This window comes from Vipera ursinii (assembly GCF_947247035.1).
Source record: "Vipera ursinii genome assembly, chromosome: 12".
In the NCBI taxonomy this organism is placed as follows: domain Eukaryota; kingdom Metazoa; phylum Chordata; class Lepidosauria; order Squamata; family Viperidae; genus Vipera; species Vipera ursinii.
The window spans coordinates 13524872-13548143 of NC_139525.1; the positions used below are offsets into that span (position 1 = coordinate 13524872).

Genomic DNA, 23272 nt, shown 5'->3' on the forward strand with positions numbered 1-23272 from the left:
GCGCGCCTGCGCAGACTCCCCGACCCGGGAGGGGGCGGAGCCGACCGTCCCCGCGCCACCAATCCGGAGGGGCCATCGCCAGGCGAGCCGACCAATAGCCGCGGCCTCCCCGCCCTTCGGCCCAGCCCCTCCCACTTCCCCGAACGTGGGCTTCTCTGGCGCGCAGGCGCCGCAGAACGCATCCGTGGGGCCGATGGGAATTGGAGTGCGCGGAGAGGAAGCGCCGTAAGAAGGAGGGCGCAGCGGCGCGCGATGGAGACCACAACTCCCGGCGTGCGCCGCGCGGGCGGAGCCAGCCGTCGTCGTGTTGTTTTCCGTGGGGGGGAGGAGGAGGAGGGGGAGGCTGGGCGCCGCCGCCGCCGCCGCCTGAGGGAAAGAAAGGAAGCGGCCGAAGGAGGCGGCGGCGCGGAGATGAGAGGATGGTGGTGGCGGTGACGCGGAAGGAGGATGGAGTCTGGTGAGGCCCGGCCTTGCTCGGGGAGCGGGTCGCCTCTCGGGGCGGGAGGGGAGCCGGGCGAGGCAGAAATGTCCTCCGGTTCAGTCCTCCTCGGAGCAGCTGTCCTCAGCCTGACGTTGAACTCCAACTCCCATCGTCCCCGGCCAGCCCCTCCCCCCCCCGCTTTCCCCGGCCTCGTCAGATTGGACTTCTTTCCCCATCATCCTCAGCCAGTGCGGCCCTAGACGCCCCCTCCCCAAGACGTCAGCTCCCCAAGAGGTTTGGACTCCGCTCCCATCGTCCTCAGCCAACACGGCCGTGAAAGGCTTTCCCAGTCTGTTATCTTCCAGAGGGCTTGGATGCCTCTCCCATCGTCCTCAGCCGACTAGGCTGTTTTTAAAGAGCTTTCTCAGGCGGGTATACCTCCAAAGTGGTTGGACTCTTCTCCCATCATCCTCAGCCATTTAAAGGGCTTCCCCAGCCCGGTACCCTCTAGGCAGGTTGGACTCTGTTCCCATCATCCTCAGCCAACAAGGCTGTTCAAAGAGCTTCCCCAACCTGGTGTCTTCCAGAGGATTTATTTATTTATTTATTTATTTATTATTTTATTTTAATCCCATTTATATCCCGCCCTTCTCCGAAGACTCAGGGCGGCTTACAATCTAAAGCACCAATTCAATGTGCTTAGCAATAGTTTGAACTCCTCACCCATCGTCCTCAGCCCACAAGGCTGTGGAGTAGAAAAAGGATGAGTTCCTGAGTGAGGAGCAAAGGATAATTTAAAATATATCTTATGCTGGTCTGTGGCTTAGTGGGGATTGTTTGAGGATGGAAGAAACTTACAGTAGATGGAAAGGAAAAGGTTACAGCATATCTTGATGCCTCCCAAAGCTAGGGAAATTATGCAAAATTGGGTAAAAGTGCTTTTTCTTTCTGCAATGACCCATGACCCCATTTCCCAATCGCACCGGGGATATTTAAACTGACTGAAATGATTTCGCCTACATTAATTAAGTATAAAAAGGATTTTCTGATAAAGGGGTATTGGGTAACAGAAAGTTTGGGAAGCAGTGCAATAAATAAATAACCACGGCAGAATCTACAACTGGCTTCAACTCCATTCTAACTCCAGGGGTCTGGTTTTTCAGACCTAATACATTTCCTAGACGTGACATGAGCTTTTGGTTTGCTTGGTTTGAATTCCAGTCCTGTACATCAGGAAGCTGGGGCAATCTGGGGAAATTCCCAAGCTGATAATTACAGGGCTTATGTACATTTTGGCAACCACCTGAAGCACGTGGCATGAACTTGTTGCAGTCTGCACAGTCTGCACAACATGGAAAGACAGCGTGAGCACTGTAGGGTTGAGAGAGATGTATAAAGGTCTCCCAGTGCACTGGCGATGGAAATGAAGTTCAAGCAAGTGATCTCTTGAGTTCTTTTTCAATCTCCTAGACCAGGGGTCGGCAACCTCGGCTCTTTTATGACTCGTGGACTTCAACTCCCAGAATTCCTGAGCCAGCTGTGTGAAGTCCACGAGTCATAAAAGAGCCGAGGTTGCCGACCCCTGTCCTAGACCCAGTGTGTTAAGCCAGTTATTTCCTTACCTTGGGAAATAGATGCACCAAGGAGAGGTTAACAAACATGCGGTATGGAATGATATTACAAAATGAACAAAGAACTCCATGAAGTTGTATTAAAAAAAAGACCAATATGACCAACACTGTTTAAAAATTTAGGAGACTGTAGTGTCTAGAAGTGAGAGAGAGGGGGGGTGGAGAAGAGACAGAGTGATGTAGTAGTTAAGGCACAAGGCTGGAAACTGGGAAGCTGTCTGGTCTAATCCTGCCTTAGGCACGAAGAGAGCTGGGTGAATTTGAGCCAGTCCCTCTACCGTATGTCTGTCCCAGGAATAAGGCTGCAAGGGAAAACCACTTAGGAAATCCTGCCAAAAAAAACGGCAGGGACTTGTTCAAGCAATTGCCAGCAATCAACACTGACTTGAAAACACTAAAAATAAAATAAGTGTCTGAAAAACAAAGGCAGCTCCATTTATATAACATGTTAACAGTAAACGTAGCTGGAGGTTATCTGAGTTAAACTTATTTCTCTCCAGGTGGGGCTGCAACTATTACAACAATTTTAGCCAGCAGAGAATACCTGTCATGGTGTGCAGTAACAAAAAAATTGTTATTCCCTATGAAAGCTTGAGATAAATACCACACTTTACTGTTCAATTGCAAAATGTTTTTTTTAAAAAATGAATTTGTTATTTTTACATGTCTGGCTTGCATCAACTTTATCTCGATAGTAGATTTTTAATATTAAACTATGCTGTGTTAAATATCAATATCTGTTTTTTGTTGGTTTGAAATTCATACTTTGCATTAAATATTTTTTTGTTATTTAAATAAGCTGGAGAGGACACTTGTGCAGGATTTTAAATATGTACATTGTGACTACAATTACAAGTACAGTATTGGTATTCTTCCTACTCCTGTGTAGGGAGAATTTGCATGTGTGGGCACATGGTACAGATAGAGGCATAGGCTATGAAGAGAGAGTTTTCTAGTTAAATCTGTGTGTAAAGTAGTTAGAAGGCAGAAAGATTTTTGCCCATTGGAGAGTCTTCTAAATGCATTTTTAGTTGACCTTTCAGCGATTTAGTATCAGATTCATCTGGTTCTGGGCTGCAATTTTCTGAAGGTACTATAGGAAAAACATCGTTCCTTAAAGTCTATTATTCGGATCTAGGTACAAGTGCTTGGTTCTCTTGCATATAACTGCACCTGTCTTCCCCCTGGAATCTTAGAGTGATATACCGTCATTTGATGATCACAATGATTCTAAACGTCTTAGCATGTTTTGTGACTAAATGAGGTGCTTTTCCTAGTTAGCGACTAAGAGTGAAGCTGTTTCTTTTACTCTTTAGGCCTGCTGTCTTTATCTGTTGTCCAAAATATTGGGTCCACATCCTCGAATTAGCATGGGGGTTACTGCCCTGATAGATTGTGTGTGTGTGCCAGTTTAAGAAAGACTAGTCTAGATTGTGGTCAACCACACAGTGCCAACAGTTGCTCAGTACTGCATTCTCAGCACACTTGGGAGGCTCAGGGGTAGAGCAGACTAATCTTACATTAAAGATCTGAAAAACAATAAGCATGAACGTTGCAGCTATTAAATGTTACTGTAAGAGATTTGGGGTGGAGATAAAGACACTATTTTTGTGTGCAAAGTATTCATAATACAGGGTGTCAAGGATTTGTAATTATATTTCACTTTTCGGCCTTGGGTCAAAGTAAATTAAGTGTTGTTTTTTTAAAATTGTTGTTGTTGTTAGTTGCAAAGTCGTGTCCGACCCATCGCGACCCTATGAACAATGTTTCTCCAGGCCTTCCTGTCCTCTGCCATCTCCTAGAGTCCATTTAAGCTCATGCCTACTGCTTCAGTGACTCCATCCAGCCACCTCATTCTCTGTCATCCCCTTCTTCTATTGCCCTCAACCTTTCCCAGCATTAGGTTCTTCTCCAGTGAGTCCTTCCTTCTCATTAGGTGGCCAAAGTATTTAAGTTTTAGCTTCAGGATCTGGCCTTCTAAAGAGCAGTCAGGGTTGAGCTCCTCTAGGACTGACCGGTTTGATCGCCTTGCAGTCCAAGGGACTTGCAGGAGTCTTCTCCAGCACCATAGTTCAAAGGCCTCAATTCTTTTGCGCTTAGCCTTTCTTATGGTCCAGCTTTCACAGCCATACATTGCAACTGGGAAGACCATAGCCTTGACTATACGCACTTTTGTTGACAGGGTGATGTCTCTGCTTTTTAGTGTGCTGTCTAGTTTTGCCAATGGCTTTCCTCCCGAGGAGCAAGCGTCTTTTAATTTCTTGGCTTTTTTAAAATACCGCACCTCAAGTTTTCTCAGGCAGCAGTGAGTAGGTTTAACAGATGATTCTATTCCAATGTGAAATCCTTCCGTGGGTTACTTTCAGTCTAGAATCGTAAGTATCGAATTAGCCACAATGATCCTTGGGTGTCAAATGTGCATTATGGAGTCCCCAAGCTCTGCCCTTTAATACTTGTGTCTCAAGTCCAAAAGATCTGACACATGGTTTATCCCTTGTTCCTTGTAGACACTCATGGGGAGGGGCAGATAGGGGTGACTCTAATTCCCAAATGCTCTAGAAACTGCTGCAGAGGTCATAGGGGAGTCTGCTTCTCCTGACTAGTCAATACAGGGAGTTGGGCTATTGCATAAGGTTTATATATAGCTGTTCACAAGCAGATAATGTTTGGCACTTCTTAAGTAACCATTTATTGGATTCTGATGCTGGAGGCATTACCTCTGCCATTAATGCTGATGCTAGATGAAACCAAGGAGCCAAGCCTGTATCTTGGTGCATAAATAATTATGAGAATTTTGCCTACCTGCTTGAGGCAACCGTATTTTTAATAAGTGCAGTTTTAAAATTGAAATACGAGCATTTAGAACGCTTCCTTTCTTGTTGGAAAAGTAATTGGGACTTGGCAAATGGAAGTCTAATCTGGATGGTTTTCCTGGAAGATATTAATGGGTCAAAGCTTAGCTCATGGATGACATCCCGGTCCTTAGTGTGGCGTCAATCTGAACTTGCAAGGAGCAGCATAAACATGTTTTCAAGCATGGGGAAATTCAACGGTAAAATGTCTACATTGTTTTTACTTTATTTACGCAACCTTATTACTCCCTTGTATGCCTTCCAAGAAACTCGTTCTAGTAACGATAATTAATATCCAAGTTACGTGTCACATTCTTTCTGCTTTTAAAAAAAACAGTACTGGTGAGAATTGAATTAAGCTTTTAGGACCCCTTCCGGCACATATTCTGCTTTACTTGTAAGGCACAGTATGTCTTAGGACTCTAGACTTAGGCATCTACTGAAAACGAAACCTACACACTTTTGTCCTTTTAAAGCATTTTACGTTTCAGAGGACCTTTGAGGCCATTTTCATCTCTTTAAATTATTTGGTTATGTTTACTTGGTGGAAAGAACTCAAAGCAAGTCCCAGTGGTGCTTTTTTTCAAAAGGCAACTGGACTTTTTTTTTCTTTGAAAATGATTCCCCATCAGTCAGAACTGAAGAAGCTTCTTGAATAAGAAGCCGTACATTTTCAAAGAAAAACAAACAAACAAGAAAGTCCAGTTGCCTTTTGGAAAAAAAAAACACCTTTAGTACACCTTTAGTACACCTTTAGTACAACCATGATCTGGATGGTTGAGAATCTCCATAGACCAGGGGTAGGCAACCTTGGCTCTTTTATGACTCCTGGCCCTTTGGAATCAATTAGCGGTTGAGCTCCGGGTGGCTCCTGACCTTCGCTCTTTCCACCGTGATCTGAAAACTTACCTATTTGAACAAGCCGGCCTGGTCTAATGGGTTTGGGGTATTTTATTTAGTAATTTTAAATTATTTATTGTAATGGGCTAGTTCTATTTAATCTTATTTTTAACTTTTGTATATTGTATTTTTATTGCCCTGTACACCACCCTGAGTCCTTCGGGAGAAGGGCGGTATAGAAATTAAAATAATAATAATAATAATAATAATAATAATAATAATAATAATAATAATAATAATAATAACAACAACAACTACAACAACAACAACAACTACAACTACAACAACTACAACAACTACAACAACTCCCAGAATTCCTGAGCCAGCATGGGAGTTGAAGTCCATAGACAAACCCAAAGCAGTATTTATCGGTATATTTAATTCCACTTTGAGTTTCAGCTCAATTTCAGCTCAGTTTCTGAGGTTACTTTGGTTTTGCTAAATTAAGTGTGTGTGTGTGTAAATGGGAACGTTAAACATCCACACAGTTTCCCAAACATTTCTTCCTGTTCTGCAGGTGTCTCCAGAGGGGTAGAGCTGTGTTTGCGGGGTGGGTGTTGTAACTGGGGGAGGAGTTAGAAGGAGGAACTGACTTTGAAGCAATCTCTTTTAGCCCTTCTAGGCTGCTGCAGTATTTAATATTTGACTATCTACTGGCCTATTTCAGAAGACTGTTCCTTGAATGAAGCAGTGCCACCTTTCCTTGTTGTGGCAGCTGAGATTATGCTACTCATTCCTCTTGTCCCACAAAGTGCTATGTAGCAGAAGTCACAAGCTTGCTGTTCCATCTGTCCCTAGTTTTCCCCAGGGTGAGCAGTCATCCAGGGTTGGCCCTACCATTAAGCAGAGCAAGGTGATTTCCTCTGCTGACAGGTTTTGAGTGTCATTAAAGCATATTGCAAGCCTACTGGGAAAAAAATATCTTACAGTTGGCTTGACAACTGTGAGTTAATCTCTGCTAAGAAAGAATCAAGGTTCTGTTTAGTCCAGAATATTTGACTCTTGCCACAATAGATCAGCTTTCATCATTGGCCACCCTGTGACAAGCAAATAGCAAAGGTCATTGTTTGACCAAATGTAAGGGGAATTACTTTCAATCTTTTCAAAGCAAATGAGATCTGCTTGCCTGTTGGAAACTCCATCCAGGGCAGGATTTGCATGTGATTCCTGTGAATTTTGGTTGCAAATCTGGAAGTCTCTTCCACAGTTACCAATTTGTAAAGTTTAAGGTGACATGCAAAATGTAAAACGCTCAATAAAGAGAAATGTATGGGATGCCTTACAAATTTGTGTGAAACTAAAACAAATTTATTTTTTGGCTTGGCTCTTTCTACTTTTTTGGAGGGTATCCTTACACAGCAAAGGAGGCCCTCTGTCTAAAAAAAAAAGTATTGCCTGTTTTGGGATTTGTTCTAAAACAGATTCTGTATCTAATATTTAATTATTGGATGTTCAATTTTAAATATTTTAATATTTAAAATATTTGTAATCAAAGAGGCTAAAGTTCAATATTTGACATTTTAACTGTATAAGGGCGCGGTGGTTAGAATGCAGTATTGCAGGCGAATTCTGCCGACTGCCAGCAGTTCTGCCAACTGCCAGCAGAGTCCAACCTGTCTGGAAGATACCCGGCTGGGAAAGCCCTTTAAATGGCTGAGGATGATGGGAGCGGAGTCCAACCTATTTGGGAGCTGATGTCTTGGGGTCGGGAAAATGAGGACCTAGATTTTTGGGGGCAAGATGCTGACTGTAAACTGCTATAAAGCACTGTGAAGCGGTATATAAAGTCTTAAGTGCTATTGCTATTGTTAAAGAAGTATAGATATGGATATGTCTTCTGTAAATCAAATACATATATATCTAGTTAAAAATTATGAGCATTATTTTATTATTTTAGTAGATTATTTAGAAGAACTTCCTGAGACAGATGAGCCCGCCTGGATCTTAGGAAGACAGCACCACCTAAAAACAGGTAAATTTAGTAAAAAGCCACATATTACTTCACTGGCAAGCTCTAGAAAGAGCAGAAATCCTTGAAAGCAGACATAATGCAAGTTATTAATTACAAGTGCTTCAAGGGCACTTAAAGTAAAAGAGATTGAAGAGAAAGACAGGGGTAAAGGACAAGATTCTAGTTCAGACTTACATACTTTGAATTGAAAGGAATTAAGTAAGAGACAGGTGGGGAAAACTCATTTCTACAATGAACTGTCAGATACTGCATTGACTTTGACGAATGAAAAAGGATTGGGGGGGGAAACATAACTTTTCAGCAAGGGGGAGGTTCTTGGGGGAAAAAGGTTTTACACTCCTGAACACCTGAACGTCTAATTGGCTCAGTAGAATACAGCATGAATACAGCATTTCTGTTAACCTGTTACTACTTTTTTTCAATCCTAGAAAAACCTAAGCTGCTTTCGGATATCGGCTCTCGTCTTTGGTTTACCTACAGAAGGAAATTTTCACCCATCGGTAAGTTTTGCTTCCTGGCCAGATGACTTTTTTGCCCCTCTTCATTTCCGTCTGTTTGCGAAAACATGAATTCTATAAGAGAAGGAACCGGTTGTTCTGAAAAAGAACTCTTGCCAGTATTAGTGGGTGGGGTTTTTTTTATTTAAAAGGGCCTTGGCCATATCTGCTTGTCCTTGATGGAGAAGGCTGCTCAAGGCAGAACAGGCCCTGCACTTTAGCCCCTAGGCTGGGATTTAACGAACCCTTTACAGCAGAGTTCTCCAACCTTTCCGGGCTCGTGACCTGGAGGAGAGAGCAGATTCCAAATTACTGCGTGTGCACGCGTGTGCACGCACGCAAATAGGACCATGCCCACTGGTGCGGTACTAGCAGCCGCGGTCATACATGCAGCATGCACTGGCACCATGTGTATGGGTGAATGGCTGCACACTCCCCGCAGCAGTTAGCGCCCATTTGCGCATGCCCAAACAGGCCATGCAGAAACACGCTAGCGGCCCATTCACGCATGCACAAATGCCCCCTGTGCTAGCGTTCCCATTTGTGCCCGTGCGCATGTGCAAACAAGGCTGTAGGTGCTAGCAGAGTCGGGGGGGGGGAATGCGTGCCCTGGCCAGCCATTTCTGCGGCCTGCTGGCCAAGAGCCCGCATCCCGGTGCCGGGCTGTTGCCCATAGGTTGCGGAACCCTGCTTTAGTCTGACACGGTTGTCTTGAGTGGCATAAATACAGGTAGTCCTCAGGTTCTGACAGTATTTGAGTCTAAAATTACAGTCACAAGTCATTGAGCTCATTAGTTGGGCCACCACGTGACTGGACCTGATTTTTCAGCATTTTTTTTTTTTGGTGCAGCGGTTGTTACACCACAGTCATTAAGCAAACACTTCAGTTGTTAAGCCAACCCATTTTCTCCAATGGGGCATTTTTTTTTGCTGGAAACAGGAAGTAAACATCATAAACTGGCAAAAAATATTGAAAATTATTGTCATGTGACCACAAGACCCTGCAAACAGCTATAAAAGCGAGGTGGTTGCCAAGCGCCCCAAATGCAATCACATGATCGCAGGACTGTGACCATCATAAGTTCAAAATCAGGTCAAAAATAGCTTTGGGTGGCGGGGGGATCCATTGTACCTTAAAAACGGTCATTACATGACTGGTTGTAAATTGAGGATTGCCTGTAATCATTTAAAGTGGCTTTTTCAGTGGGGGATAAGTATTGGGGCTGCTGCAGCTGGCTTTCCCCCTTTCCTCGAAGAGTTTACCATCTCCATCCTTTCTTTTACATCAGAAAAGAGCAGCTTTTGGATAGCCAGGAGCTATGCTTAACGTATTTGAGGAAAATTGGGTGGAAGCAGTGGAATGAGTTGAAAAATGATGTAAAATGGATGTGGCCACATCATGCACATGGAGGAGTGGAATTTCCCCCCCCCTAATTATTTGGAGAGGGGTTTATTTCTAAAAATATGCTTATTGGAGGGTTATTTCTCATGGGAATATCTGGTTGAAACTGAAAACAGCACTACATTTATAGCTCATATCTTGGATATGATTGCAAAGCTTAAAGAAAAACCGTAGGATTCCCTTTTGTAAATGCCTTTGATCTTGTTTCTTGCCTTTTCATCAGGCTACAAAATGGCCTGGTTACAAATGGCCGCAAACAGATACAGATTCTTTTCTTTACTGGGGTAAAACTTGGCCTCTTGGTCCAAGGAAGCACCAGGTTTTATGCCTTCCTTTTTTTATGACCTCCTAAGCATGTGCTTCTCCCAAGGTGGTACAGGTCCTTCCTCAGATGCTGGCTGGGGTTGCATGTTGCGGTGTGGACAGATGATGTTGGCTCAGGCTCTGATCTGTCGACATTTGGGAAGGGGTAAGTTTGTCTGTCTGTCTGTCTGTCTGCCTCTGTCTATCTTATCTATCTATCTATCTATCTATCTATCTATCTATCTATCTATCTATCTATCACCTATCATTTATCTGTCTATCTATCAATCATCTATCATCTATCTGTCGGTCTATTGCTATATCATTTATCTGTCTGTCTGTCAATCAATCAATCATCTATCCATCATTATCTATCATCTATCAATCATCTATCATCTATCTGTCAGTCTGTCTGTCTGTCTATATTTATCTGTCTATCTTATCTGTCGGTCTATCTATCTTCTATCTGTCGGTCTATCTATCAATTATCTATCATCTATCAATCATCTATCATCTATCTGTTGGTCTATCTATGTATCTCTATATCATTTATCTGTCAGTCTATCTATCAATCAGTCAATCATCTATCCATCATTATCTGTCTCTGTCTGTCTATCTATCTATCTATCTATCTATCTATCTATCTATCTATCTATCTATCTATCTATCTAATATAGCTGCCCATCTCACAAGCAAGTGACACTGGATAGCGTACCACAGAACTAAAACAATAATATCTAAAATCATTATTGTTAACATACATTTTTTTAAAAAAAAACCTATAAAAACAACTAAAGTAATAATATATGAAATGATGATAGTAATGGATCCAACTCATTAGTTCACCTGTCAGTTGTTAAGCTACCAGGACAGTTGTAAAGTGGCCACAGCAGTTGTTAAGGGAATGCCGTGGTCATGAAATGAACGAACGGTTCACTACGGGCGTGGTTTTGCCAAAAACTGGAAGTAGATGCCGGTTTTTGCCCAGACCATCATAAAACATCATGTGATCATGAGGTATTGTAAACAGCCATAAATACGCCCCAATTGCCAAGCGCCCAAAGTTTAGTCACGTGACTTTACAAGGGGGTGACCATCGCAAATTCAAATCAGTCTTAAGTAGATCTGTTGTAATTTTGAATGGTCACTAAGTGGCCGGTAGTATCTTGAGGACTACCTGTAGTATCTCTTGCCAATAAAATACTCTGTGCACTTTCAGCAAATCCCTCAGAGGTAATTAGAGTTGACTTATTTTGTAAAAAGGACTACAATATATATTTCTTTGCTTGGTTGTTCTATCCTAGGAGTCTTCAAACTTGGCCCTTTTATGACTTGTGGACTTCAACTCCCAGAGTTCCTCAGCCAGGCATGCTGGCTGAGGAATTCTGGGAGTTGAAGTCCACAAGTCATCAAAGGGCCAAGTTTGAAGATCCACGCTTTTATCTTTTGTCCTTGGTGAGAATGTGACATCATCACATTTAAAATCTCTAATATTTTTTTTAAAGATTGGCAATGGGAGGAATACAAAAAGCAACCAGAAGAATATAAAAAGATTTTGTGCTGCTTCCTGGACAGAAAAGATTGCTGTTACTCAATTCATCAAATGGGTAAGAGCAGATTTTGAGAGCAATGTGTAGTCCTAACGAACGTGTCATCGGGAGGGAGTTACAATAAGGCAAAAATGCCCATCTGGTAATAAAACAAAGAAAAGTGTTAGTAGAAATAAAAGTAAAAACAAAAATACAGATATGAATCTGGGCAAAAGAGTAGCCAATACTGACGTTATACTAGAGAGATCCTCACAGTGTCAGCATGGAGTCATACCAGGCAAAGCTTTAGCTATTTTTTATGGATGTGTGGTGTTTTGAGGCTCATTTAAAAAAAAAACCCACCTTGAAGTGCACAGGGGCACAATCTGCAACCCTTTGAAACAGTTGAATTGTCTTTCTGGATTAAATGACTGGCCTATGCACCCTCTGCATAATCCTATGGAGAAAAAAATGTGACTTTTAAAAAGTTGCAAAGAGGAATCACATGTATGATCCCACATATTCTGAAACATCTGAAATGCTCCAATGAAATGAAATGCTCCGATCTGAAATGTTCTGATATCTAAGGGGCTGCCACACAAAGATGGGGTGGGGTGTGTGTGTCAACTTATTCTCCAAAGCACTTGAAGGCAGGATGAGAAGCAACAGATGCAAACTAACCAAAGAGAGAAGCAACCTAGAACTAAGGAGAAATTTCCTGGCGGTGAGAACAATTAATCAGTGGAACAGCTTGCCTCTAGAAGTTGTGGGTGCTCTTAAGGAGGCTTTTAAGAAGAGATTGGACAACCGTTTGTCTGAAATGGTATATAGGGTTTCCTGCCTGAGCAGAGGGTTGGACTAGATGACCTCCACAGTCCCTTCCCACACTTTTATTCTGTTATGGTATAGAAAGTTTCAGTACATTTGGGTTTTCACTGAGACATTTTGGTCTAGTGACTAGAAACCATGAGACTGCAGGTTCTACTCCTACCTTAGGCACGAAGCCAGTTGGGAGACCTTGGGCCAGTCATACTCTCTGAGCCCTAGAAAATGGCAATGGCAAGGTACTTTCAAAAACTTTGCCCAGAAAACTACAGGGATTTGTCCTGGTGGTCACCAGGAGACAAGATTGACTTGATGGCATAGATGCCACAGAAGATACACACACAAGCTGAATTTGCACAATAAGCTAAAGCAGTGTTTGCAGTCACAGTAGTTTGGATCCTGTCTACTCTTGGATCATGTTCCCGGGTTAAAATCTTAAGAGAAAATACACAATTGTAGTTAAAGCAGAAAGCAAATCAGTTGAAAAACACGTTCCTTGACATTAAATCGCCCTCTTGTCAGTTAAAACGGACACCAGCAAACTTCCTAAAAATCAAAGGTTCCTCTGAATAACTGTGTCTTTGTTTCTAGATTCTGCTTGCCAGGAAGCTCCATTTTTTGCAAGAGGCCCTCTCGAATATCCCTGCCAAATACACCTCTGGTTTCAAGTGTGGCAGTCCATCTGTCCTCTTTATTCTGGGCGGGGTTTCAAAAGGGAGGATTCAGTCTCTGAAACTCTTTATCGCCACGCATGATGTGCAGCTTTAGAGCTGGCTCTGAGCATTTCAGTTGTCCCTTGAAACGGACGGATCGCCCTGGAATTGTAAAACGAAAATCCCACGCTCCCCGTTTCGAGAGTCTGCTGAAGAGGCAACCTTGGCTCTTTTATGACTCGTGGACTTCAACTCCCAGGATTCCTGAGCCGGCCTGGCTCAGGAATTCTGGGAGTTGAAGTCCACGAGTCATAAAAGAGCCAAGGTTGCCTACCCCTGGTCTACACATTTCCAAGGCTGCCCACATTAAGGCACTTCGCAGGAGAGGAAGTGAACTTAAGGGAGGCATCTTCCCCCTTGCAAGGGCCAGCAGGGCTTCCGTGCCTATCTGCAGGCAGTTTGTCAACATCCTGTACAACTGAAATATGTTCATAGCATCGCAGGCTGGTATCATACCCCTCCCCATCTCTGCTTCTGCTAAGTTTGGGGGCTGGGGGTTCTTTCTGTTTAATCTCTCAAGGGGTAGATTTCCACTCACGGAATCCTCCAGCCAGGATGGCTATGTCGGGCATGATGGGGGCTGAATACCGAGAGATCTGCAGTTGGATCTGTTCATCCTTTTGCCCACACAAAGTTTAGCTGAAATACTCTGACCTGGGTTAATAATTTCTGGACGGTTTTGATCTTGGACTCTCTTGAGAGGTATACAATGCAATATTTAAATAAATGCGCATTTAACAGGCAAAGGTTATTTTCTGACGTTCTTTATTTTTATTTTTGTCTGTTTTTGTTCCTGATCCACACAGCGCAGATGGGTGTTGGCGAAGGGAAATCTATTGGGGAATGGTTCGGACCAAATACTGTTGCCCAAGTACTCAAGTAAGCCAGCATGTGTGTTCTGCAATAGGTGTTGTCGAATTTATACGGGTCGTCCTCGCTTAACGCCCGTTCAAAGTTAGACAACCCCCACCCTGCCAAATGTTACTTACCACTCACCCTCAAAGTTACAACTGCTGCACTCCTGTCACCACGGTCACGATTGCATTTTGGGCACCTATCCACTTGTCTCACCTTTACAACCGGTTGTAGCATTCTCTGGTCATGTTTGACTGTGATTTGCAATGTTTTTTTTTGCTGATTTCTGGCATTTTTTACTAGCCTAATGGATTCGCTTAACAATCACTTAACTGTGGTGACTTGCTTTCTGGCCATTATCAAAACGGTCGTAAAATCAACCCAGGTCACTTCGTGACCTGCTTGACAACCGCATAGCTTACAAACAGAATTCCACGCTCAGTTGTCATTAAGTGAGGACTCCCTGTATTTGTAGAGGAAAAGACCTTGGTCCGATGGCTGAAGGATGCCAAGACAGCTTAATTCCTTGAGTGCAAGTTTGAGTCTTCAATTTTATTGTGCCTAAAGGTTGTCCCTGAAGATTCATAATCCTTTGCAGCCAAACCACCAGAAAATCTTTTGGCACATTTAAATGTGGATCCCGCTTTCTGCAACCTATGGAATGGCTCCCTGAACTACTAGCTAATACATCTAGTTACCTCTGGAAAATGCCGTCTTGAGGAAGGCAACTCGTGAGTAGTTAGTTCAAGCTTGGTTTATCACTGTGCAAAATATTTATATGCTGTGCTTGCAGTAATGGAGCAACAGCTTTCCGGCTCTAGATCAGTAAAGGTAAAGGTAAAGGTTCCCCCGCACATGCGTGCTAGTTGTTTCCGACTCTAGGGTCCGGTGCTTATCTCCATTTCAAAGCCGAAGAGCCAGCGCTTGTCCGAGGACGTCTCCGTGGTCATGTGGCCGGCATGACTAGACGCCAAAGGCGCACGGAACGCTGTTACCTTCCCACCGTAGCGGTCCCTATTTTTCTACTTGCATTTTTACGTGCTTTCGAACTGCTAGGTTGGCAGAAGCTGGGACGAGTAACAGGCGCTCACTCTGTTACGTGGCACTTGGGATTCGACCCGCCAAACTGCCGACCTTCAGATCGACAAGCTCAGCGTCCCAACCCACTGAGCCACCGCGTCTAGATCAGTAGCGTTGGGAAAATAATTGAAATGAGATCCCCCTTCAGCAACTAAGCAGAAGCAGATGTAAACATTGGATAATGGAAGTACCGAGTACCGAGTAGTTTAAATTTGAACGGCAGGCTGACTAAATTAATTTGCTTATTCAGAAAGGCTTCTTGAAAATAGCTTTCAATAAGGAATCCATCTGCAACAGCCTCTCTTTTCTCTCCTGGATTTTTCAAAGTGTAGTGAATGGTTGATGCTGCCTTTCCTAGCATTGCCAGTCCTTGAGCTATATACTGTTTCATTCTTTCCTCCATTAATATCTTTTAGCGGGGGGGGGATAGTAAGAAAAAAGACAGGAGTAAAAATAACAGAAAAGAGTTAAAAACTGTGCCCTGATGATATATTCTCTGCCTATAATAGGACAATTATCCAATATATACCTCATCCGGAAGTTCTAATATTCCTCCTAGTGCTAAGAATTTCATTAGTGGAATAGAATTAAACTCTCATCAACCATCCCAAAGCTTGCTTTATTTAAGAACCTTTTAGTAATATTGAGCACACTTTTTGATTGACAGCTGTCTTGCTTTATTCAGGAAACTTGCAGTCTTTGATGAGTGGAGTTCCTTAGCTGTTTACGTGTCTATGGACAACACCGTGGTGATTGAAGATATCAGTAAGTTTTTAATCATCATCATCAGAACGTAAGCAAGTTTAAATTCACTTTTAACTTAGCCTCATTTAGAATCTGGGAAATACTGTCTGCAGTTACCTAGATAAAAATCCTTTTTTTAAATCCTTGTTTTGGCTCTAGTTTATATCAAAGTGAGAACAAGAGCAGTGGGATAGAGTTACCCGGGTGAAGCCTGTTCCTCCCCCCCCCCCTGTATCAATCCTAAACATTGAGTTGATCATCATAGATAGCAGAACAGCAGAATAACAGAGTTGGAAGGGACTTTGAAGGTCTTCTAGTCCAACCCCCTGCCCAGACAGGAAACCTATATCATTTCAGACAAATGGTTGTCCAGTCTCTTCTTAAAAACTTTCATTGTTGGAGCATTCACCACCTCTGGAGGCAGGTTGTTCCACTGGTTGATTGTTCTAACTGTCAGGAAGTTTCTCCTTAGTTCTAGGTTGCTTCTCTCCTGGATCAGTTTCCATCCGTTGCTTCTTGTCCTGCCTTCGGGGGCTTTGGAGAATAGCTTGACTCCCTCTTCCCTGTGGCAGCCCCTGAGATATTGGAACAGTGTTAACATTTCAATTTCTCTTTTGTTCCCTCAAATGGAAACCAGATGGCACAGATATTTTTATTGCTGTCTGCTATATAATTGTAATGTGTTTTGTGTGTGTGTTTGTGTGTTTTCAGCATTCAAGGAACTTTGAGGCAGAAATGTTCCAAATTTAAAATTTCTCTCTTTGGGATGGTTGACCCATGGCCCTCTGATCTCAGAATGCAGTACTGCAACCTTTGTTACTCAGTGAAATTGGAATGCATGGCTATTCTGAGAGCATAATGGATGCATCACAAACAAAATGTTTCTACCTTGATTGCTAATCTTTTTTAAATTGAGGATCACCACATGGAACATCTAAACAGTTAACAGACTCCCCTTATTTATCCAAGGCTTAAAATGCATCTGTTTGGTCCTCGTTTCCTTTCAGACTTCCTTAATTGCAGGGAGAAACACAACAATATTCTTAATTCTGGAGCCTTTCTGCAAGAGAGGGTTGGGCCGAACCAACGAATCCCTGTAAATACAGAATTTTCCCTTCCCCCCCCCCCCCCAGATGAGTAGAGTGGTCTGTTTCGGATTCAAGTTTCCTTCACTTTTCATTTGCTGAAAATATTTGTAAGCAAGGAGAATATTCTTCGGCCGCTGACAAATTGATAAGGAATTGAGAATTAAGGATTTCCCCCCCCTCTTTTTTCACCAGAAAAAATGTGTGGGGTCCCACCCCAGGGTTGCCCCAGGTCTCACCGCAGTTCGCTGTCATATAGGAGCTCCGTCAACCCAGCCAAGACCTCAGGAGCTCCCTGTTGCAGTTGGAAGCCTCTGCTGCTCATCGTGCCCCTCCGCCTGGGGATCAACCACATCAATCCAGTTTATGTCGAAGCTTTTAAGGTAGATCTCCCTGGCAGAAGGTTTGGTTGGCTTTAGGAATAATTGAAGCTATAAGTGATCAATTGCTTCATTAGACACACGTACAGACATACATACATGCATACACAGACACACGTGCAATACATACATATATAAGATGTGCACACACCACTGTGAATAGTTGCTAAATGAACTGCTGTAAGTCGAGGATTACCTGTGCTAAAAAAAAAATGAAGGTGCCTGATCATGGTTTCACTTCACGAAAATGCTAATTTTCAGATTTCCAGACCTCTTTAAAATACACGGTTTTAAGAAATTCATTCCGAGGTTCCATAAGCTCTTTCTTGCTTGATTTTTAATAGACACAATTCTTCCTTATATTCTGAAGGCACAGATAAGTAACAGGTCTGGTTTGGAGGTTAGTGATGGGAAAAGTAATTTATTTCTGCTTCTGCAGTCCTGGTAGGTTAGAATGTTCAGCTCTATGTCTGGTTTTTTGACAGGGTTGGGAGAGAGGATTCCCCCCCTTGCTCCCCCCACAACTTAGATGTGAGAAGCCAGCCAGGAGTTTAAGATTATCTATTTTCCAACTTATTTCTTCAAGAAAACAGTCATGCCTCTGTAATTCTGTGATTTGAACGTCTTTACAAGAGTGGGTTTAGGAAGAAGAAGTGGGGGGTGGGGGTGCCCTACTGGTCCTGGTCTAGCTCAAAATAAGCAGACTTTGACCTGCAACCTTGACAACTTGTGGATGTCAGCTCCCAGAATTCCTCAGCCAGCATAGCAACCTCTGACCTAGAGGAACTAGATAATAAGCTGCCTTGAATTCTGTTGCTGAAGAAGCACAAATAGGATACCTGGGAAAGTGAGACATAAATATATATACATATATTTTTCTTTTCTCCTTTGGATCTTTAGGAATGCTTTAAGATGCCACAATCTTTAGGAGCTTTAGGAGGAAAGCCAAACAATGCCTACTACTTTATAGGATTTCTGGGTAAGGAAAAATATTGGAATGTGTTGGAGTAGTTCTACTGAAGGATTCTTCTAAATCTGAAGTCGCAGATAAGAAAAACTCCAGGGATTAAAAAAAAACCTGAGTATTATGAAATTTGGAAAAATTTGTACGAATGGATAGAGTTAAAGGAGGAACGCGGAGATGACTAGCGATCGATGAGTTGATAACGCAGAGACTTTTTACTAGCACCTATATCAGGACACACTTGAGAGATATCTATTTACAACGTAGACGAGCGAAAGATGGTTTACTCGAAAATTTACAGAGGTTATATGTACACGTATTTTTCTTTTCTGTTTTTCTTTTTGTTACATAAGGCAATACTAATAGCAGTGTTGTAGCCAGGGATGTTGTAACATGTCCACTCTTCTTTTAAAATGTACATTCAATAAAATATTTTTTTAAAAAAAAAACCAGGGGAAGAGATATCACAGTAAAGAGCATATACTGAAGCTTTGGGAATCCGGTTTATTTTCCATAGCCTCATGCCTTCCCATAGGGACGATTCACCCAAGTGCTCTTCATCTCAGCTTGTTTCTTAGCTGAAGAGATGAATAGCTTCAGGACTTGATTTGAAGAACGAATCCCTCCCTTTGCATGGAAATCCAGGGTTGGGGCCTTAGCAGATCCTTGATTTTAGGGGGGCAAAATCAATGCCCGACCTTCAGTTCCCTTCCTGGCTAGCCAAGCCCTTTCTTCCTTCTTTCTTTTTAGGAAATGAACTGATCTACCTGGACCCTCACACCACCCAGGTCTTTGTAGATTCAGATGAGAATGGTGCGGTTGACGACCATAGCTTCCACTGCCAGCAACCCCCCCAGCGGATGAAGATAATGAATCTTGATCCCTCTGTAGCATTAGTGAGTATTGTGATGGGGTGTAGTGAAGAGATGGAACACACACACACACACACACACACACACACACACACACCAGAAGTGCCTAGTTCAGGGAATCCAACATAGGCATCAGGCTGCTGGTTACATTTTCAAAGAGGTTTCTTGTTGGAATCGTGATAAATGATTAACATCGTTCTAGGCGTTAGACCAGGGCTCTCCAAACTCAGCAACTTTAAGACTCGTGGACTTCAACTCCCAGAATTCCACAGCCAGCCACAATTCCGGGAGTTGGAAGTCCGCAAGCCTTAAGTTTGCCAGGTTTGGAGACCCCTGCGTTAGACCGAATACATTTATACAACAGAGTAAACTATAATCTAGTCTGCTTGTTTTGACAGTGCCTTACACACATAAAACTCTGTTTTCTAAAAAAATAAAATAAAAAATAAAGGAGTTTTGGAGAGACCAAGCGATTAGCTTAGCATGCCTTGTGAGCACAATTCATATGTGTGTTTTGGCTTAGTTCTTACTGAGATGAGAAACCACTTTGAATCTGTTCTGATTATTTGTGAGTGTTTTGCAGCAGCACCCAGGTTTACTGCTTCAAGGATTGCTAATAGTAATTACTAATACCCTTCCCAGATAATTGGAAAGAATGTATAATGACCAAATGTTTCCATCGTTGGGTTATTCCTTGTTTTCCCTTTCTAATATTCTTCAATTATTACAGGGATTTTTTTGCAAAGAAGAAAAGGACTTTGATAACTGGTGTAGTCTCGTGCAAAAGGCAAGTATTAGGAAAGGCATAAAACTTACAAATGATCATTTCTTGCTTTGTGTTCAACAGGTTTACTATTAAAGGATTGATAATCAGCAGAGGGATAGAAAGAGTGTCAAGAGAGAGATGCCCCTAGCTTTCATACGTATTTGATGTTTGTTTATTCCATTATATTGAATGTTACTATAATTATTTTGTTGTTGTTTCTTTGGTGTGCTAGTATTTTTTTTAAACTTCTCTTCCAGAAGAGGGCTTTGTAAGCTTTTCAGTCTTTTGCGCGCTTAACACATATGGTGTTTTAAATGGAGCTGTAATCTTGCACAAGCAACCCCAAAAGAAAAGCACAAATAGAAAAATGCAGCGATTACTTTCTAAAAACGGGTTTTTATTGACCTGGAAATTCATTCATTCGTTCCTTGCCTTTTGATGACCTTTATTTGGTATTTAAGAACGAGAATTAAAACAGCATAGTGACTTTGGACTATTAGTGCCCAAAAATAGCTCAAGTGATAAATATCTAATTTTGGATGGTATTTTTTTCATACCAAATTTAACAACTGTTAAACATGGACGGGACAGGAAGGCATAAACATGCAAATGTCCATTATCATTTGCTAACTGATCCGTACTCCCCAGCTCTTAAAAACATTCACAGTGTGGCGTTTTGAGTTCCTGAGGGCTGGGTGGCTAATCTATTTGCGTCAGGACCCACCCCAATCCACGTCTTAGGAAAGAAGAACTCTTGGAGACAGGATTGTCCAAGCAGGAACTTTTACTAAAACGTGATTGTCAGTGGATAATCTAGACAGGATTATCATGAATCTGTGTTGCAGATTGATATTTTTAAAGTGTCCCCGAGTAAAAAAAAACACCCTCCCCTCAGTCCATTTGGTCAGTCCCGGATCAATTAAGGTTCAGGTGTCAAAACCTTCCATGGGAAAAGGGATCTTCCATGCCTTTACGACATTTACTTCCTCCCCTTCAGATTCCAATCCGAGATACAAACCAGAATCTTTCCCCCCTCCCCCACCTTTCTTTGTTCTTCTCAGTTCAAAGGTTCTTTCCCTGGTCTTTGATGATGGCCTCCAGGCAGGCTGAATAAACAACCTTGCGTCTAATGGATAGGAATGGACAATTAACATCTTCTCTTCTCCTCCTTGGGAATGGCAGAATCCAGTGAGGGGTGAGATTTAGGGGTGCACAGATAGGGATTTAGGAATGGAATATAAATGGATTCTGACCATTTGCTCATCTGCTGCAACTTACAAATGGCGTCTTCTCCCTCCCAGGAGATACAGAAGAAGCAGAGTCTACGAATGTTTGAGCTGGTTCAGAAGCACCCACCACACTGGCCGCCTTTCATACCTCCCACAAAACCAGAGGTCACCACTACCGGAGCAGGTAAAGAGGTGTTTCATAGGGAGCTACTTCACTTCCTCCATCATACTGCCCAGCTGTGACCTGTATTAAGTTGTCCACACAACATGCTCACTGCTTGAAATGGATTCATTTTCTGCATGTACGCGAGGTGCCCGACTGCTAAAGTTTAGCACCTTGTGTGAATGACGCCCCGAGGATTATAATTGACCTAAGCCTAATTTTTTTTTAATCCCATTTATATCCCACCCTTCTCCGAAGACTCAGGGCGGCTTACAATCTAAAGCACAAATCAATGTGCTTAGCACCTAGCCCCAAGGAGTAAATTTCTGAATGGCAGCTCCTTAAAACAGTGGCGTATAATCCTCAGAAGAGATACAGCAATTGTGGGTGGGTGCCAACGTTTTGGAAACAAGGCCAAAGTTGGCTAGTTTGCGCTAGCAAACATGTTGTTCCTTTCTCCTGGATCAATAAACTGATCAGTTGAAGTCAACATTAAGTGTCTACTAGTGCTTTGTAAGCATATTTAGGCCACAAGGGAAATGTCTATAAGGGTGTGTTGTTGCAGTCAGCTAAGTTACACTGGGAGAGGTCTCTGCAATCTCTGATGGGTTGATTTATTCCTCACTCATTTGCTTTCCAGCAGTCATTCTCCATCCAATTTCCCACTTATAAGTAATCCTCAACTTACAACAGTTTCCTTAGTGACTGACATTACAACGGCAAGGGGAAAAAAGAGATTTATGGCCATTTTTCACCCTTACGACCGTTGCAGCCTCCCCGTGGTCACGTACTCAAATTTCATGCTTGGCAACTGATTCATACTTACGAATCATACTTAGTGTCCACAGGGGTCACGTGATCCCCGTTAAAAGACTGTCTGACAAGCAGTGGGGAAGCCAGATTCACTTAACCACCTCTCCCAGTGTAATTTAGCTGAACGCAACAACACACCCTTATAAATGTTTCCGTTGTGGCCTAAATATGCTTACAAAGCGCTAGCAGATGCTTAATGTTGACTTCACCCCAACTGATCAGTTTCTTGATCCAAAAGAAAGGGACAACAAGTGTGTGTGTTTGTGTGTGTGTATGTATGTATGATGGGCAAAACCTATTTTTACAAAGAAATGCAGTTTCTCCATTTCCTTTAGAGCTCATTGACTCCACGGATAAACTGTTTGAGATGGAAGAAGAGTTTGAAATCTTGAGCGTGTGAAGGCAACCTGGCCCGCAGTCCAGGACGGGAGTAAAACCACAAGGCCTTTCTTAGCCTGAAGTGCCTGCCTGTGAACAGACACAAGACCTCAGGAGAACAGTTCCAAAAAAAGGAAAAAAAAGCACTTCTTAAGAAGAGCATGGATCCTGGCTCCCCAGCCGTGTGTTTGTCCCCCCCCCCCAAAACCACCCCATTTCCCCACCCCCCCCAAGGACAGAACCTTGTCTGAAGCTCTCGGGGAACCCGGAAGCCAAAACGGGCTTTGTCGTATTGCCAGCGTCAACAATGGCTGGATGGTAATTATAATACAATAGCTTTGCTCACGCTGAAAGCACGGCGTTCAGGAGCGCGCTCACCTCTCGTTCCTTCACCTGGACAATTTTTTTTTTTAAGCAGTAAATGTCATTGCCTTGCTTTTTTTTTCTTTTCTTTTTTTCTCAACGATTCACCCGATCGGGCGAAACCAATGCTTTTTATTCAATATCTTCACATTTCTGGGCACTGCACTTGGGGGGGAAACCCCCCCCCCAAAGTGTTGTTTTTTTTTAATGGAAGGACACCTATACTATGTGCAATTTTACAAAAAAAAACAACCACATTTCTAGGAAAATACATTAATAAGCAGAGGACCGGGAGTCAACCTGTCAACTCCTCCCCTGTTCTTGCAACTCACAGGAGGTCTCTTTTATAATTATGACGGCCCTTCTTCACTTTGACTTTAACTTCAAATCATTATTAAACCTTTTGCTCCTGAGTAAAAGAAAAAAAAACACTTTTTTTGTTTCAACTGTTATCTTATTTATTTTAAATTAAACATTTACATGTTTCCCCTTGTTAAGAGCACTTTATTTGTGCTGCTCATTTTTGAACTGTTGA

At 42.6% G+C, this 23272-nt stretch overlaps 1 protein-coding gene across 3 annotated transcripts; it reads left to right on the forward strand.

Annotated features, from left to right (window-relative positions):
- Positions 1 to 300: 300 nt before the first annotated feature.
- On the forward strand, positions 301 to 23222 carry ATG4A (autophagy related 4A cysteine peptidase). 3 transcript variants are annotated; one of them, XM_083372337.1, is made up of 13 exons: positions 301 to 457; positions 7702 to 7776; positions 8205 to 8276; positions 10046 to 10144; positions 11484 to 11585; positions 13852 to 13924; positions 15666 to 15745; positions 17005 to 17192; positions 18090 to 18168; positions 18904 to 19049; positions 19756 to 19812; positions 21093 to 21204; positions 22314 to 23222. In XM_083372337.1, the coding sequence occupies exons 1-13, from the start codon at positions 448 to 450 to the stop codon at positions 22394 to 22396; spliced, it is 1176 nt and encodes a 391-aa protein (XP_083228463.1). In that variant the 5' UTR covers positions 301 to 447; the 3' UTR covers positions 22397 to 23222. The 3 variants fall into 3 exon arrangements, with proteins under 3 accessions (XP_083228463.1, XP_083228465.1, XP_083228464.1); XM_083372339.1 differs by having other exon boundaries at positions 302 to 457; positions 22332 to 23222; XM_083372338.1 differs by having other exon boundaries at positions 315 to 457; positions 7705 to 7776.
- Positions 23223 to 23272: the final 50 nt, after the last annotated feature.

What these genes read in the sequence shown, in the direction of transcription:
- ATG4A (XM_083372337.1), top strand. An exon ending in CTGTCGACATTTGGGAAGGG is followed by an intron (nt 10,145 to 11,483) that starts GTAAGTTTGTCT and finishes TTTTTTTTAAAG; the next exon opens with ATTGGCAATGGGAGGAATAC. An exon ending in CGTGGTGATTGAAGATATCA is followed by an intron (nt 15,746 to 17,004) that starts GTAAGTTTTTAA and finishes TTTTTTCACCAG; the next exon opens with AAAAAATGTGTGGGGTCCCA.